The 17,877-nt window shown below is 41.1% G+C and overlaps 3 protein-coding genes and 1 non-coding gene across 4 annotated transcripts in view; 3 read left to right on the top strand and 1 right to left on the bottom strand.

Annotated features, from left to right (window-relative positions):
- The first annotated feature begins 2,573 nt into the window (after window positions 1-2,573).
- nkrf (NFKB repressing factor) lies at window positions 2,574-7,572 on the top strand. Its single transcript, XM_051421302.1, has 3 exons — window positions 2,574-2,962; window positions 3,337-3,461; window positions 4,560-7,572. Exons 2-3 carry the CDS (start codon window positions 3,371-3,373, stop codon window positions 6,860-6,862), a joined length of 2,394 nt encoding a protein of 797 aa, XP_051277262.1. The 5' UTR covers window positions 2,574-2,962; window positions 3,337-3,370; the 3' UTR covers window positions 6,863-7,572.
- A 63-nt stretch (window positions 7,573-7,635) lies between these two features.
- Window positions 7,636-11,542, bottom strand: LOC127375295 (ubiquitin-conjugating enzyme E2 A). The gene is made up of 6 exons (XM_051421309.1): window positions 11,357-11,542; window positions 10,008-10,088; window positions 9,756-9,781; window positions 9,106-9,195; window positions 8,878-8,966; window positions 7,636-8,676 (listed from the first exon to the last, which is right to left on the bottom strand). The coding sequence occupies exons 1-6, from the start codon at window positions 11,398-11,400 to the stop codon at window positions 8,548-8,550; spliced, it is 459 nt and encodes a 152-aa protein (XP_051277269.1). The 5' UTR covers window positions 11,401-11,542; the 3' UTR covers window positions 7,636-8,547.
- Window positions 11,543-12,239: 697 nt separating this feature from the next.
- On the top strand, window positions 12,240-12,311 carry trnae-uuc (transfer RNA glutamic acid (anticodon UUC)). The gene has a single exon. It is a non-coding gene; the product is annotated as a tRNA-Glu (tRNA).
- Window positions 12,312-12,570: 259 nt separating this feature from the next.
- elf1 (E74-like ETS transcription factor 1) overlaps window positions 12,571-17,877 on the top strand; it is a 39,273-nt gene continuing 33,966 nt past the window's right edge. The window contains exon 1 of the mRNA XM_051421305.1: window positions 12,571-13,318. The gene's annotated coding sequence lies outside the window, so the exon portion shown is untranslated. The remainder of the gene's footprint in view (window positions 13,319-17,877) is intronic.

Genomic DNA, 17,877 nt, shown 5'->3' with positions numbered 1-17,877 from the left:
TGCTCATAGTTACCTTTAATAATTTTAATTATTGTAGTTTTATGGGCTGTGAAACTCAACATTGAGCTGACCTGTAATCAGCACTGTCTGTATAATGAGTATTAAATCTGTGAGACACCTTAATGTTCACAAGTCAGTAGTTCCTGTATTGTGAAGTATTTATTGTGTATGTGTTTGAACTTTATTCAATCAGGATGTCCCTTGAAATAAATTATTTCCTGTCCAAAATGGCAGCACAGAGTCAGAACACACAGTCACATAAAAACTCATAATTCATTTACAGCAATAACACAATAAAACAGGACCTGAGGGGCATAAAGAGTGAAACTTATCTTGTATATTATTAAGCCTGGGGTACATAGTACAAAATGTAATGCAATAAAAAAACAACTGTCTGATATAATATAGGACTTATTGTTCTACATGATGGAGACAGCACGGGACTAAACTTGTATTTGACAGTTTCAGTTACTATTACTTTGCTCGTCCACACAGATGTTGTCTGTCATACTGACTGATTAGACCTCTAATCAGGTTAACGTTGGGTGGAACGAGGCTAAAAATGACATGATTTCACCAAACTGCTATGACCTAATAAGAATGATAACATGGTAAGCTGTCCCGCCAACAGATACAACAACAGCGACAGAAGGATGAGGTCTCTGAAGAGCACACACCCACACTGTCTTTGGAAGAGGTCTAATTAGGCAGTGTAAGTTTTAAAAAAATCAGGGGCTTTAAGATTTCTACATGAAAAACGTATGATAACTTTATAAAATATTATGTGTTATTACTATTATGCATTACAGTTGATTCAGTTATTGATGAAACCACTAAGTTTTCAACAACATTAAAATGCTGCTACTAATATAATAAATCTGTGTGTGTGTGTGTAATACTTTTACTCAAGTAATATTGTAAACACACAACTTTTATTTGAAACAGACTACTTTTACACTGTGGTACCTATACATCACTATGTTTTAGGGGAACTCTGCAGTGAACCTGAGATTAACATGTTGTTAACATGTAACTGTATCTCAACACTCAGGGGATAACAGCTCCGATAGGGACCCCTGGCAGCTTGCCACTGCGGCGACCCCTGCCGAAGCGCTGTGCAGCCCCCAACAACATATTGAAAGTACAACTCAAAGTACCATCTGATGGCCCACCAACAAAGCCAGTCAACCCCTTCTGGGCAGCTCTCCAGCAGGGAATCTGCACTTATCTGGAACAGCCTCTGTGCTTTAGTGCTAGAGATTGCAGCTGGCAGCAGACATTTTCATGCTCTGTGGGCGTCATTCCCCACAGGTGAACCTGTACAAGTACAGTTTAATTCACACTGTCTATTATTATGAATGATCATATAAAGTTCACATGACATACAGCAATCCACACAATACAGCCTGTGTTACAATTTACTTTAGTGCAGTCTAAATAATATTCATAATTGTGGGGGTGATATTGGTAAGTGGTGAAACTCTAAAAAGACCCTGTTGAGCACACTGTGTAAAATCTGTGTGTTTAGTGTCAAAGATGTGACCAGAGCAGGTAAAAAAATAACTGTTTCTGCTTCCCTCTTTGAATGTGTGCTCTCAATTAATATGGGTGTCAGTGCAGCAGTTGGTTGGTTTGGCTCCTGTCCCACGGAGGCTACTTCAGCCAAAAGAGTAACAAACCAAACACTGGCCTTTTGTGGGGTTTTTTTGTGAGTTTCGCCGCCATCGTAGTTTCTCCTACACACTTCACAGCACGTTCTCATTCCCAGGTTGTCAAATATGAAGTTCAGTTAATTGCAATCTGAAACTTTACCACTAGAGGCCACTAAATCCTGCACACTGGTCCTTAAATCTCAATTACACATATAAATAATTGGTTGGAATAAGCCCCAAATAAAGGCTCACTAGTGAAGTACTGAACAGAAATATCTAAAGGTGGCAATAGAATTTAATAGTTATATATTTCCCAATCTTCAGACATTTTTCCAAACATCTCTTGTAACTGAACTAAAGCCTATCACAAAGTGTAACATTTGGCCATACCAGATTATTAAATTAATTTCAGTTTTTTTTTAACATTTAATCCAAATTAATATAATAAAATTGACTTCAAACTGGGGTGGCAGCTGGCGTGGACAGGTATTTTGCCCCTCTAGATCCGCCCCTGGTCTGAATGGAGTTTCTGTGTGAATGTATGAATGAGTGGGAAGAGGCTGAAAATAATAATAATTGACTTTCATTTTAACTAAACTTCAAATAAAGTTGAATATAACCCAAAATGTGTAAAAAAAAAAAAAAAAAAAAAGGGTTGACACATAAAAGTTTCTAGCTGAAAGTATGAATGAGAAGTTACAAACAGACGTTCATTATTTTAAATGAAAACTTGAGATGTTTTGGTAAAAGTTGTGAATGAGAAACTCAGCATTGCTAACTGACCTGAACATGTTGATGTGTGAATGAAGTTTCTGTGTTTAAATAGTAACTTAAGTGATGAAAATAATAATAAATGTTTTAGAACATATTTCTTGTGAATGACCTGAACTGTGCACCGGCGGCAAAGCATTGTGGGTCAGTGCGGTGTCAGACGCCATGATTTTACTGTAGCTGGAGCAGAAAATGGATGCTTCCTGCTAGTTAGTTCAATGGGTGTCTGTAGCCCGTACCAGGTTTTTGCGCAACGTTTTCAACCAGCGGTCTCGGAAACATCACTCAAGGGATAAAAACAACCTACATGTCGGTTTCCTCTGAGTCTGATATAAAACTATATGAGCAGGCTGCTGTGGGGGAGCTGGGGGAGCTAGCTGGCTAATGTTAGCAGTCACCACCGGGTTGCCAGCGTTAGTTAGCTGGCTGGCTAGCTAAAAAGAAGCTAGCACGATAATAATAACCGACTGGTCAAAAATAAATGCTCCCTCTCTCGCTCAGCTGAAGGACGTAAGTCGGACCAAAGGCTACACCTTAAGGTGAGGATGTGAGACAACTATCCGTGCACTTAAATGTTGATAAATGTAATGTTTAGCTTCTTAAACATGTTTGCTTGTGAGAGATGAACCCTGTCGGCCTACTGCGTCACTCTGTGAAAGGCCTGGTGCTGGGTGCTACATGCAGCTGATGTATCCCCTCTGTCACAGCCATTATGTGTGTAATAGTGTAATACAATGTTTTGTCCTGGCACATGGTTTGTATTTCAGTCGCTGCATGCTGCTAGCAGGTGCTGTTTGTATTTGTGGAGCCTCTAATAAAGGCAGCATGGAGTATTAACTCATGTCGGGATGTTGTGTTTGTATATTTAATCCTTTTTTTTTTTTTTATTTACATCCTTTGGCCTTGATAACAGGTATGGCCTGGATTTGATTTGGACGGTGCTGGTGATGGCAGAAGGGACTTGCATTGGCGAAATGCCCTCCTTTGACCCAAGTCCTAGTTCTGAAGCAAAAAAGAGACCTACTTCTTCTGATGGCAGTGAGTCTTGATCTGGGTTGTGTTTAAAACTTTCTTGAGATATAAAACACCAAAAGAACATCTCCATGTTGTTATGTACTGTTTGTGTTTCACCGTTACATATATATGTGTCATATATCCAAATATAACATATTTTTTATCATATTTGTAGAACTTCTCTTAGACACTGCAAAGTCGAGTGATTGAGCAAAACCCCAAAATGTTGACGCAATCCAGACATATTAAATGTGAAGGTTAGAAGCAGCATCAACAAGAGTCAGATGTCGGTTTGAGGGTGTCACGTTGCAGCAATATTGCAGCTCTCTCCAATGTCAAAGAATAATGCTGGCACTATTCTTTATTTTTATTATTGACGTCAAATCTCATCAAAAGACCAAAATACAGTGTGATTTTCTGTCTTTTAATTCTTTCCAACTTCTCCAGCTTACTCTGGGATTATAGTGAAGTACTGTAGTGCAGCAGAGAGTCCCTGACTTACAAATCTTGTTCTCCAGATGTCTGAAAACAACACAACAAATGTGATAGCATGATGATTTTAATAGTTTTTAAGATTGTGATGCAAGAATGATCATTCTCACTAATTCAGGAATCATATTGCATATTTGGTGGACCACTGAGCAGGAGAGTGTATGTGGGATTGACTCAGAATAAACTACAGATGGAGATGGGTGTTTATTGTCATGAAGGACAATTACCCAGTGCAGCCATGTGGCCCTTACCCATTTATGTGTTGTGTTATTATTTCTAGCTATTTTTGGACAGCAATGTATCTCTGTGGCGCAGAGCAATAAGTGATATCAGCCTTTTGCTTCACAGACAATACTTTTTAATGGGATTTCTTGACAGTAAGAAAAATACAAACTATCATTAGACTTATAACTCTGTAAATGTATCTACTTCAGACACTGGATCATTAAGTCATAACAAGACATCCTGTTTTAAAAAATGAATGAAATCACACTTTTAGACCAGTTTCAAGGGACCTTTATCACATTAACCCTGTTTTGCCTTCTGAGTTGATAATTGATTAATCTGTAAGTGTCCACATTTAAATCCTGTTGGGTTTTCTAACTGTTTGCCTGTGTCATGTTATTGCAGGAGACGAGCCAATGAGGAAAATGCCTGTGTCAAAATTTGGTTCCAGACCTCGATTTGAGCCTGTACACTTTGTGAGCGGTGGAAGCAGCGGAGGAAGCGGGGCTGATGAGAAGGAGAACGATAAGGAGCGACGGAGGAGCGAGTCGTATGGTACGAGACAGTGGGACTCTGAACACTTCTCTCACAGCAGCAGCAGCAGCAGAGCGCAGGGCTCCTCCTCCCTGAGGCCTGCTTTTGACAGAGTGCCATCGTACAGTTCTGACTCTTGGGGTTCCCATAGAGATAGAGAGCGAGATAGAGATCGGGAGATTTTTTCAGGTAGTACGAGTGGTTTGGGTTATGGAGGACGCGGGTCCACTTCAAACTTCATGGCAAAAACACAGCAGGACTACATAAACAAGTACGAAGCCCACGGCTCTCGAAATTCAGATTCCTATTCTCAGCCCCACAGATACAATGGACACTGGGGAGGGAGCAGATCAGGAGGCTGGGATTCTGGACGTCAGGGTTTGGGGTTCAGTCATCAGGATCGGCCATCATCAAGTAGGCCTTTCTGCAGAGTCTACAACAGTCCAGGCAGGAGCAGTCCCACCACTTCTCTGTCGGGCTCCTCAGCGCAGCCTCTAGCTGTGTCTCAGTCAACATTAGACGAGAAGCAACGGTTGATCGCCAATGTAGAGTCTGCGTTGGCTGTTGCCTTTAGGGACCCTATGTTCATGACTGGAAGTGATTCGCCAAACTATAATTTCATGTTGAGCCGCAGCATTCAGGCCTGCAAGACTAATCCTGAGTATATTTATGTCAACCTGAAGGATATTCCTCAGGCTGACCTACCAAAGAACAGGAAAGTACCAACAGACGGTTATGCCTGTGAACTGAGATGTCAGGGTGTCTATCTTGCTACTGGATACTCTGGGAGTAAAAACGGAGCGAGGGACCGGGCATCTGAGCAGGCTGTGAAACTCTTCCTGAAACCAGTTGAGGTTCGCGTGGTGCAGCGCAAATACAGACACTCAATAGTCAATGACATAGTTGTGTGCCAGATGCACAGCCCGACCCCGGCCTTTTTACCTGCACTCCGCAACCCAGAGGATAAACCGACACCCAGCTCTAAGGGCCAATATGAGCCTGACACACGGAAGCACTGGACAGAATTTGTGGTGATGGACAATGCTCACGACGCCATCTGCATACTCAACAATTCTGCGGCTTTTAATCGTATGAAGATAGACTATAAGTTCGACCTGCTCCCCAACAGCAGCGCTTGGCTGTGCAGCGTTTTCCTGCAGGACGAGCTGGTGGCGCAGGCAACGGGCACTAAAAAGAGCTCAAAGCACGCAGCGGCCGAAGAGGCAGTGAGAAAACTTCGCATGAACCAGGCACAGCGACAACAACAGCAGCAGCAGCAGCAGCAGCAACAGCAACTGCAGCAGCAGCATCAGCAGCAGCAGCAGCAGCAACAGTCACAATACTCCCGAGGAAACAATCAGTCGGATTGTGGTGGACGCTTTGGGCAACAGGTCGGCAAAAAGAAGCATCTGAGTGAGCTGGTTATCCTGGAAAACTCTGACAACGCAATCTGTATCATCAATGACACAGCTCAGTTTAATAAAGTGACTGCTGACTACAAGTTCACAGTTCTACCTGATCACCGCTGGAGGTGTGAAGTTTACTTGGAAGGACAGTTCGTGGCAGCAGGAATTGGGCCCAAGAAAATAGTGAAGCACATTGCAGCAAAGGAGGCCTTAGCCACCTTGAGACAAACGCAGGCCGTGGTTAAATCCAACCTAAGGAAGGAGGGTCACAGCGACGCCATATCCCGATCCCAGATCCTGGCCCGCTCTGGTGAAGAGGCCACAAGGCAGGAGATCAAGGAAGACAACATCGGAAACCAGCTGCTCCGCAAGATGGGCTGGAAGGGGGGTGGCCTGGGCCGAGATGGGGAAGGCATCGCAGAACCAATCAGAGTGAAGGAGCAGTTCTCCAGAGAGGGTTTGGGTATGGACACGGACAAAACTGGAAACCAGCTCAGCAAGCGTGACATCGAGGACATCATTCGCAACTATGCCAGTTCAGACCGCCAGGACGATCTCCGGTTCTCCACTGACCTCACCAACGACGAGCGCAAGCAGATCCATCAGATATCTCAGAAATACGGCCTACGAAGCAAGTCGTACGGACAGGGACGGCAACGGTTTCTAGTTGTCAGTCGCAAAGTACACAAAGACCAGCTCATTGGTCAGCTCTTACAGGAAGGACAGGTGGGACGATATGAGCTTGTGAAACCTCAGCCATCTCACTAATTTGCATGCAGAGCAAAGCGGGGAAACAAACAGACAAACCGTCATCGGCTTGAACAAATCCCACTCAAGTGTAACTGCTGTTTATACTTGTGTGATACATTTACAACACACGTTAATAAATGGGAATCCTTCAGATATCACCTGTGGTTTCTGCATTCCTTGCCATGAAATGTACTTTAGCTTTAGGATGAGTAATTGAATTTGTATTTTCTTTGTCTCCTGCCATTCCACATATCCTCTATTTGTTTCACTTTTGCACAAGCTTGTGTTCAGTGCTTTATGGGATCATGTCCTGACGATGCTCCAGTTATTTCATTATTTAATAAAATGGCTTTACAAGGTTTTTGTCACCAAAATTCAGTTTTTGTTATGTGGCTCCATAAGGAACCTGGCAGAATATGCAGCTTTTCACTGCTTTTTCTGTGAACATTGTAGAAAGTTGACTGTCAGAGGACTAGAGAGGCATTAACATCAAAACTGTAGCTAGGTGTACCTGTCTCACTGTAGTGACACATCTCTATTCAGCAATACTGTTGTTTGCCCTTCTAACACCCAGAGACCATTCTACAAGTACAAACTGCATCATGATCAGAAAATCAAAGCTGTGATCTTTGTTAAATGTCAGTTGTGTTGGTTTGTGAGTACAGTTAACTTGTCTGCTTGTTTTCACAGCTGTAATAACTGAATAAATTAAAACTGATAACCATCAACAGGCTGAGCTTGATTGCGATGGATATTTTTGATACCGTGAGTTAAAAAGCAACAAAGATGACTGATGTATATTTATTTTATTTACAAGAAAATGTACAGTTTGTTACATGGGTTACCAGTGCAAAGGTTTATAATCTGAAAACAGACACCATCCTGTTCAAACCGTGTAATCAGCCTATTATAATAGCTGATTTGTAAGATTGTAAAATAGCATAGAAATGTTCTCACACAGCCTTTGAATGTCAGCATTATGAAACTCTGTATGAAGCAAAGTGAAGTGCCCGAAAAGGGTACTAAATGTCTTGTTTCTGTGTTGACGAGGGACATATATATATATTCACCAATATCTAGAACATTTTTAAAATCAAAAGGCATGGCTTTGTAAGTACATTTGAGAGAAAAATGACCCCCAAAGGCATCTGTTAGAGGGATGGATGTCCATGCCAAGGTTAATTTTCTATCCCTCTGAAAGGCTTTCAAAAGGCAGAAAGAAAGAAACCCAAAAGGAAGTGAGGCCACTAAAACAAGGAGATACACCCATACACAGGTTTGTTTTTTTGTTGTGGATATGAACTTTTGGTATCTACACAGCAAACCACACAGCAAGCACATCTAATAAACTGTCACCATCATCCAACCAGTTAATAAATAAACAGGTAGAAAAGTGACAACTGAGAGACTGGCTATTGCCTTTTTTTTAAAAAAAGAAAAAGAGTTGGGGCACGTAGCAAGTAACCCAGATATAACAAGGTACATTAACTTTTAACAAACATACGCTATTGCCCAACAATAGCATTCGGCAGGAGTGAATGCCACAACACAACAGCATACAAACCTAGCAACAGTTATGGAACAAATATACTGAGAAGGATTTTAAGATGTGTCATTTTATTTCTGTGAGATCAGTTGTTTGCTTGATCGGTGGTTTCTTGATTCGGGGCTGGACACTGTTCATACTCGAACAATAACTGGGGTCAACAGTCACGCCAACTCTGTTCAACAATAGCAGAAACCCTCTTCTCGTACTCCCGCTTGTTTTCCTGGTACAGCTGGGCTGCTTGGCTGTTGGCTGGACTGTTTGGGTTTGGCTCATCCAGTAAAGACTTTAAATATACAAGAAGGAATGTCAGCGGGTTAGGTTTCGAATAAAGCTTTATGACATCACGTGTATAAATTACTGGACTGTTTATGAAATGTTAGGGTATTATTTTTCTTTGTCGTCACAACAAATTTTCTCTGTATTTTTAAAATGAATTTGCACTGACACGTGATGTGTTTATCAGCAAGAAGGAGTGTTAGATTACCTGTATTGAAGTTAAGATTGAGGAGACATCATAGGTTGGACTCCAACGATTCTGAAGTATATCTAAGCATATGCTGCCATCTGCATACACTGCAAAAGAACATACAGGATATTTTTTTAGATCAAACAAAAAAACAAGTCAGGTGTGCTAGAATTAATAAAAGATAAATATAACAACTTTTAAAAGCTGCAGTTTGCATTGTTCCACCCCTGGCAGTGACGTACGTACCATTTGGATGAAACATTTTGGAGACAAATCGCACTGTTGGAGGTTTATTTGGATATTCCTCTGTGAATTCGATGGTAAGCTTGAAGGTTCCTGGAAGTACGAAGTAATAGCACGGTATTAACTGAAACGTATTACAGCATTACGGTAGACAACTACAAAATGTCAGCGTCTGGCTGGTTGTTCTGGTGATGTTGATATAACACTCCAACGTCAGCTGCTCACTTAGTGATAAGAAACTGATTTGTGTCATTTTAAATTTTCCTAATGATTTTTTATTGCACAGCCCAAAAAAAAGAAAGATTCATCAAACTGGTTAATTCATTTTAAGAATGGCTAGAATCCGTTTTTGCAAATTATTACTTTTCTTGGTTCACATAAGCTGCAGAAGTCAGTGAGGGAGTTAACTCCAAGTCAAAGGTTTGCCTTCTTGGACAACTAAACTTATTAAAAACACAGACTGATCCATGATCAGAAATTAAACAAAAACAAACTCAACGGATACTCGAATCTACTAATAATCATACAGATTTATATAATCTAACTTCCACAATACAATGCTTAAAGTCATCATGGAGATGTGCTGGGTTCATGTCATGGCAGGGTTGGAGAGATAAATTATTTGGATATAAAGAGCTTCAGAGAAGACTTACCATCTTCAAAAGGTGTTCCCTCCGGTCTAAAAGAGAAGTAATACACAACTTACAAAAAGCTCATGTAAACTTTTCATACTGTAATTTAAAATACTCGTGAAAGCTTCTAACATAAACTACAGATTTAATTATCATTTTATGTGAAAAACAAAAACAAAAAAACAAGCAGTGAATACTTAGACAGAATAATTAAATACTAAAATATCTAAAACTCCTGTCGTAATCTTTAACATCTCAAGCAAACTGACTTACCCAAAAATGACAGCGTTCCATACCATGATATTGTTTTCTGACGGGGCCCCACTAACCCCAGCTGGAGGATCCTCTTGCAGCCTGGCAGATAAGAGCACGGTGGTATCACATAAACATATGATAACAGACAGAGCTAAACACATACAAGTTAAAGTCATTACTGCAAGACAAACTGCATTTTTACCATGAGGGTCAATAGGGCAAGAAATTAATGATAATTCCTAATATTAAAAATTGGTGTAGTGAAGCTTCTAATATATACATCTGCAAACAGCAAGCGTATAATAAATATAAGCAGGAAGTTGTGTCTGTAAGCCTGGAGTAAGCAAGTGTATGCTGAAGGAGGGCTGACAGTTTGCAGCAAACACTCCACCAGGATGTACAGCTGGGTGTTATAACAACATAATACAAACATTACTATAATACTAATTATTCATTTGGATTGTTTTGGTAATATAAGAACAACAATCACGCTATAATTGTGTTGTATTGTGGTAAAATACGCCCATAGTGTGCTGTTCTGTCTGAACAATGAAAATGAACAATGGCTTTACCTGCTTGATAATTACAACCACATTCTTAATGTTTGTGTTTATTGTTTACTAAAGTTTGCATGGTCAAACAAATACTGCCATGAATGATTTTAGACAGTGGGCCAACCCAGATTAGCTCGGTCTTGGACTCAGTGAATATCAGTACTGTTTAGTTGGAACATACTGTAGATCAGGGATAAGAAACCATGTGCCATATCCGACTGTGCTGAGAGTTCACAGGTTTTCAGTGACTGCATGGCAGATGGTTGCTTATCCTCAGGCTTATATGGTGATCTACGAAGGCCCAGGGATAGGAGCTCCCTTTATCAGTCAACAAGCGGTTCATCTGGCTGTAAAGGGCCATCTGGTCACTGACTTTAACTGTATCCCCAATAACCTGTTACACACACAGCCCACACAAATCATATATGAACAGAGACACTGACAGTTTCGGGGAAGGCTCACGGATGAGTGATTCTGTTACACTGGACAATAAAACGCAGTAGTGGTACACCTACATCTACTAAGGTGAGCAGTAAGTTACACAACATCAACGTTACTACTCCCGGCTGCCCTCCACCGACGAGTAACGCTAACAAATATCGTTACCTGTCGATACCTCACCAGACAGTAGTTCATTTTAATACCACCCAACGGCAGCACACCTCACCAAAGACAGAAACTACGACTATACGACTCATTGATGATGATGATGGTGTTGTAGTTTAGAATGCCGTTTGGGCTAACGCTAACAAGCTAGCCGGAGGTTGCTAACGTTAGCTGTAGCTACTTCTCTGTTGTTTTCTTTTCGCTTACCGTTTAAAATCTCTCATTAAACGTCGTCTTGCTGGAGTTGACATCCTGTTAACACGGAAACCTAAATCCTTGACATAAACGTAAGCAGTTCAAGTGTAAGGAAATGTATTTTTTTTCCTTTTTGTCGGTGTGTTAGTTCAACTCTTAGCTGGCTAGCCAACGATTGCTAGTTTGTGAAATATTTGGGTGCCTCTGCTAGTCTAAGGGCGATACCACTTAGACTGGAAAGAGGACATTTATATCGACTGGCTCTAAATTAGTGAGCTCTATAGCCTCATAAACACAAATTAACAGTATCACGTAACACAGCGCTGTCGAGTATACTAGTTTATTTGTGTGAATTAGTTTCAGCTCGTTGTACATATAGCTAGAGTATTTTTTATAAAGCCGAGAGGACCCCGTCCCTACACTTGTAACATTCCAGCGAAAATTACGTCATATGTTTAGCACCCATATTTAGTGTGTTCGGAACACGATAAAGATTAATATGTTTTTAAGGTTTTATCCTTCCCTTCTTCCACGTATTCGTTATTTTTTAAATCAATGTATCGATTAATTCAATCCATGTTCAATTAATTGCTTTAGGTATAACCAGTGGCTGTTGCTAATACAGGGTATTTGTGGCTGACATCTTGTGTGGAATTTACAGTAACATTGAAAGGCCACTAGATGGTACTTAGCTCACAAGTGTTGTAAATCATACACACCACAACAACCCGAAACACGAGTAATAACACGGCTGCCTTAGATTGAACTTATAACGACGGCTTAATTGGTCGTACGTTATAGAAACCGGTGTAAAAACATTATCAGTGATCAGAAACACAATCTGATATGAGTTCACCCAGTAGAAAGGCGCTGTCTTTGGCCGAAGTGATGCCAGTCCCATATGGTCTAGCGGTTAGGATTCCTGGTTTTCACCCAGGCGGCCCGGGTTCGACTCCCGGTATGGGAACTGCTCTTTTTCTTTCTTTCTTTCTATCTAAATCTATAGACAACAACACATAAAGGCTAATGTGTCTATGACTCCGACAATATACTCATATTTCATGTCACTGGGAGCACATGATTATCGATAAATGGCTTAGCTGGAGGTTATTTGATACAGCTTTCACAACATAAGCTCATCATTTCCAGTGAACCTATTGCAGACCCCGCCCGTAGAGGAGTTCACGTTATCCTCGATTGCTCTCATCTCACAAGGGCTTGGACATTCCCGGAAGATGCGCTTTTCCACTTACATCTCCCTTATCGTTGTCTAACGCAGTAAAGAAGAGCCAACTGGACTCAAACCAAACTCTTAGCTCGTACAACCGACTGTTTATTTTTTTACGTCCGCAGTTTAATTTGACTAAATCGTATTGAGCTGTTGTCAAAATTGCTTGTAAAGCCACACCTGTGACCGCCTTCGGTTTACTAAACATTACCCGAAAGCTAACTTGCAGTGCAAAACAATCCATATCTATTCCCCGGTGGTAGATGACACTACCCACCTAAATCATACTAATATCGATTAAGAATAAAACATTCCTTTATCAGCGCGGACTCTTAACAACTTTTTTCATAAAGTCTTTTAGTCCACCATCGTCCCTCGGTGCTCATTGCTGAACTGTAAAAAAAAAAAAAAAAAACTCTCCGGTTTTGCTTACTACAACCAGGCTGCAGCCAAACTTTGGTGTCGGGCCAATCATTTCCCAGGAAAATGTGACTGCTAGGAATTCCCCACGCATCAGCCCCTCTCGGAGAAAACTGCAACCTTGTGTCAGGAAACACACGAAAGCAGCGGGAGGGTAAACTGACCGGTGACTATGAGATGATGTAGCTACAGTACCGTGTGTCTCCAGCTCTCACCAGGGATAATAATGTTTTTCTAACGTCGCCGTGTTTCATGAGGACATCCACTAACCTAGCCTGTATAAAGCCAGGGGAATGTATACAGTGCTGATGACAGCCTGAACCAGGGTAAGTCCACTGAGGATCTTTTTTTAAAAAGCATGTTTTATAGCTATTGCTTGCTTTTCTTGTAACTAATAATATGCAACAATGTGTGTAGCTATAATGTGAGTTTCCCTGTGGAGTTATGTCTATATTATTCCTCTTATTGGGGCTTTTAATGTGAAATAATCAGGATTTGTAGCAGATGGTGGCTATAGTAGAGGCCTTTTCATTGCTCTATGCCCACACTCAAAAAGTTACAACTAAGAAAGCATGATTTAACTCATATGATGTTAGGAGTAGCCCGCTGGGGCTCATGCAGCTCTGCTTTGCCTACTGGATCTCTGTGACTCCCCTTTGTGTCAGTCAGCCGGCATGTGACTGCACTGATGGTGAGTGTGTGTGTGTGTGTGTGTGTGTGTGTGAAGATGTTGGTGCTTCAGAGACAGTGCTACACCTAAAATGGCCAATTTGTATTAGATGACAGTCACAGTCATAAAGGGATTGCCAGGGTAGTTATTTTTTTAGTGTTACTACATTGATTAGAGCTCTAATACTGAAAGTTAAAATGAGCAGAGAGCACTCATTGTGTCCTCCATAGTCAGAATTAACTCTTGACCCTGTGATCCCAGGTGTGGCCCTGTCAAGGAAACATGGAAAATGCCAACCTACTGTATTCACAACTGACCTCTCACCTCATTGGTATTATAGCTGGAATCATTAGTCAGTTAATCCATGAGTCAGTCCACAGGCAATATGGCAATATCGGATATTTTATTTTTTTTTTACGCTTTTTTGTTTTGGACTGTTGGTTACACAGAATCAGCATTTTAAATATGTCAGCTTGGTCATTTTTCACTATTTCCTGAAATTGTACCAACCTCACTGCAACCCTATTTGACCCTAAAAGAAAACAATGAAAAAGTGATGAAAACTACAGCAGCTATTGATGCATTACCAAACGTCTGTGTCTGCAGAGCGTGGATAGTGGATCAACCCTATTCTGTGGCAATTCTAAATGTTTGCCAGATGTTTACATTTTTGGCCTAAGATGCTTGTGTCATGGGGCAGACAAAACACGATCTCATTGGTCGGCTGCCGTTGCTCCCTTCAGAGGAGGCGGCTGTGACGCAGAGGGAAGGGGAGAGTTACGAGCGATTAGCTTGTCAGTCCCACTAGAGACAGGACCAGCTGGGCCCACCAACCCTTCACCCACCCTGTGTCCCCCCTCCTCCCCTCCCCTCCCTATGGTGGGAACACTGGCAGAGGCTTGTGGATAATTGGAAACTTCAATCCACTGAAAGCAATTATCTAGAACAAGACTTTCCAAATATACTCCAGTGTGGAGTCATGTTGTTTGTTTCAAGCATGTGCCCTTGTTTTTAGAAACATCCTGCCATGCTTCTGCCCACACATTCAGCCTCTATTTTGCCTCTTTTCCGCTTTGAGTGATACGGTGTGTGTGTGTGTGTGTGTGTGTGTGTGTGTGTGTGTGTGTGTGTGTGTGTGTGTGTGCGCGCGCACTGCAAATAGTGTGGTTGTGGCTGAAGCAGTTCCCGGTAGCTTTCTTATCCTGTGACAGTGATGTCACCGTCAGCAGTCTGAGCAGTAAGGAGGAGTGCGAGGATGACCAAGGTCAACAATAGAGAGCTGTCCTGTGCTGCACTCCCTTTAGTGATGAGGAGCTCCACAGACATCAGACACTTCTTCTTCTTGCCCAAGATGTGCCCGCCTGCCTTAATGGGCTGCTGGATATTGATTTGGCTACACAAAAAGAAGATCTGAGCTTTTATCCTATTTAGAAAGCAGCACTCCAGTTTCACAAAAGCTTTCAGAGTAGCCTTGGAAGAGACGGGAATCCAGACGCTTTTTTTTTTTTTTTCTTTTGCAATTTGGCATGTGTGGTCATCTGTAAAAACAGGTTTACCTCCCTGTAACAGAGATGTCTGAGTGCCCATTCATGTACCTACAAATAAAGTTTACTTGGTCACTAACTCCTGCAAGTTTAAACAGTGTGATAGCTGAACAACACGCTTGAGGACACAGAGTTTACATAATGACACTCTTAGGTGTAAATTAATTGGGTGCCTTAAAAATAACCACAAGATGGCAATGTTCATATGCTTTGACTAAACAAACAATCATATGAGATGGCTGAAACCTTAAATGACTTGCAGAAATGCAGGAACCGACTCGTGAAAAGAGAAATAAAACTGTTGAACTTCCCTTTTTTTTACATGTCGAAAAAATACCCCCATGTTGGCCTGTTTTCTGTACAGGGCTTGCAGGGGAACTGCTGTTTGCAAAGTTCCTTAATTGTACGCTGCTGTTTCGGCACCGCCACGCTTTTTGACACCTGAATATCACCTTGTCAGACATGTTGGATTGCTAGGCAGCGGCAGCAGTAAACCGCTGCCACTGGACATGACGTCAGAGAGAAATTAGAGACAAGGGAAATTCCACCTGTAACCTCATTCTGCTCTCATGCTGCCTGTCTCACGAGCATGTGACTTGGACAAGTCATCATGCCTTAGTTTCTTCATGAATCTGTGCATTGTCGTGATGTAATAGAGGATTACAGCCAAGCTATTTTTAGCATGTAAAAGGAGGACAAGTGGACTTTGTGTTTGAAGTTTGTAGTTGTGAATAAATGTGGTAGTAAAGTTTAGTTTATTTTAAATCAGTCAGATTTGAGCCTTCAGAATATCCAGGAGGTGAACAGTAAACGGTTAATGAAGAATAGCTGTTCTGATGCATCGTTATAATATGGTCTTCAGTATTGAAGATGTTTTTATTCAGTAATCATGAATTAATAAATTAAGGTGATAATCAAGTGAGAATAATAAAACCAACATTTGAAAAGAAGCATTACAGTTTTACCTTAATGAATAGTTTGACATTTTGGGAAATACGCTGATTAGCTTTCTTGCTGAGAGTTTGATAAGAATATTGATAGCACTGTCATGTCTGTACAGTAAATATAAAGCTACTACCAGCTGCTAGTGAGTTCAGCTTAGCATCAAAACTGGAAACAGGGGAAACAGCTAGCCAGCCTAAAGGTAACAAAACCTGCCTGTAAACCCGTAGTTGTTATATGGAATAAACAACAAGATACACCATGGTAATGTGTGAACTTTATAGGTACTAAACAGATTTTTTTTTTTACCTTAGGACAGAAGCCAAGTTAGCTGTTTGCCCTGTTTCCAGCCTTCATGCTATGCTAAGCTAACCGGCTGCTGGCTGTAACTTAAAGGATCAGGGTGTATTGTTATTGGCATTTAATGGTGCACATCGTAACTCCCTCTCAACACCCAAAATGCAAACACCCCTATCTAGAGCCAGTGTTTGCTTTGTCCCTTCTTGCATGGCGGACTCCATGGACAACGATCCGTGGCGTCTGTAGATATAAACGTCTCATTCTAAGATAACAAAAACACAATTATTCTTATTTTCAGGTGATTATACACTAATGAAAACATACCTATTAATAATATAATATTCCATTTCTGCCAATAGATCCTCCTAAGTGTTACACACCGGACCCTTTAATATGTATATATATATATATATAGACAGAGAAGAGTGGTATAAATCATTTATTTCTTGGTTAAAAAGGGAATAATTGTATTTCCCAAAATGTCAAACTATTACATTTAAATGAAAAATTAAAAGACACCGCATTAGTTTAGATTTATCATGCAAAAGCTGCATGTATCACACAACCTTAGCCTTAATATATGACTTTGTCTGCAGGGAGAACCATGGTACGATGAATCAGAGTATATAGTGTCCACTCTGGCAGCATGTTGACCTCATGAGATTAGTTAACCACATTAGTCCACGTAAGCACACTATGTAATAAGCTGTATCTGTAGCTGATGTATGTGTGATTATATTAAGCAGTGATGGCTGCGTTTGTAATGTCCTAGCTCACTGAAGTTCGACAACACAAGATAAGTAGTTCATCACAAAAATAGAAACCGGCTTTCCCCAACTTTTGGCGCATTATGACATTTCACAATATTTTATTTTTCATGTCTCTCAGAGCTAATGAGGTAGTAGTGAGCGGCTCACGGAGGCCTTCCATGACTCAGCTCAGCTCAGTGGTGTTTGGATTCAAACCCTGAGCTTTGCCCGAAGAAGCCAAACGATCTCTCCTCATTCAACTTTCAACAAGTGTGACTAATATAAGCGATGACAGAGTCGACAGAATTTTCAGTGAGCTGTGGCAGCTCATCACATTTGCTGAGGGGCAGTTGTCTGTCTTCACCATCAGTAAATTTTGTTTGTTTTTTCTTTTGGGTTAATTTCAGAGTGACAGGCAGCCCACAGGCCTGCTGAATTATTTAACTGCCTGCAGCCAATGGGTATTATAATCTAGGCCCTCAGTGACAGAGCAATATGCTCCTAGGGCCTCGTGGCATTTTATTAATAATGAGCTTGAGATAAACTAGAGCTCTCGGGTTAGAAACGGCTGACACATGCTGGAGCGGGCTCGCTCTCAGCGCTGAATTTGCTGGTGTGACACAGACAGACTTTTCAAAACCTCAGTGATTATTTATAAAAAAGATGTCTGTGTGGGAAAC

The sequence above is a fragment of the Dicentrarchus labrax genome, unplaced genomic scaffold, assembly GCF_905237075.1.
Source record: "Dicentrarchus labrax unplaced genomic scaffold, dlabrax2021, whole genome shotgun sequence".
Lineage (NCBI taxonomy): Eukaryota > Metazoa > Chordata > Actinopteri > Moronidae > Dicentrarchus > Dicentrarchus labrax.
This window is presented reverse-complemented; position numbering and strand designations above follow the sequence as displayed.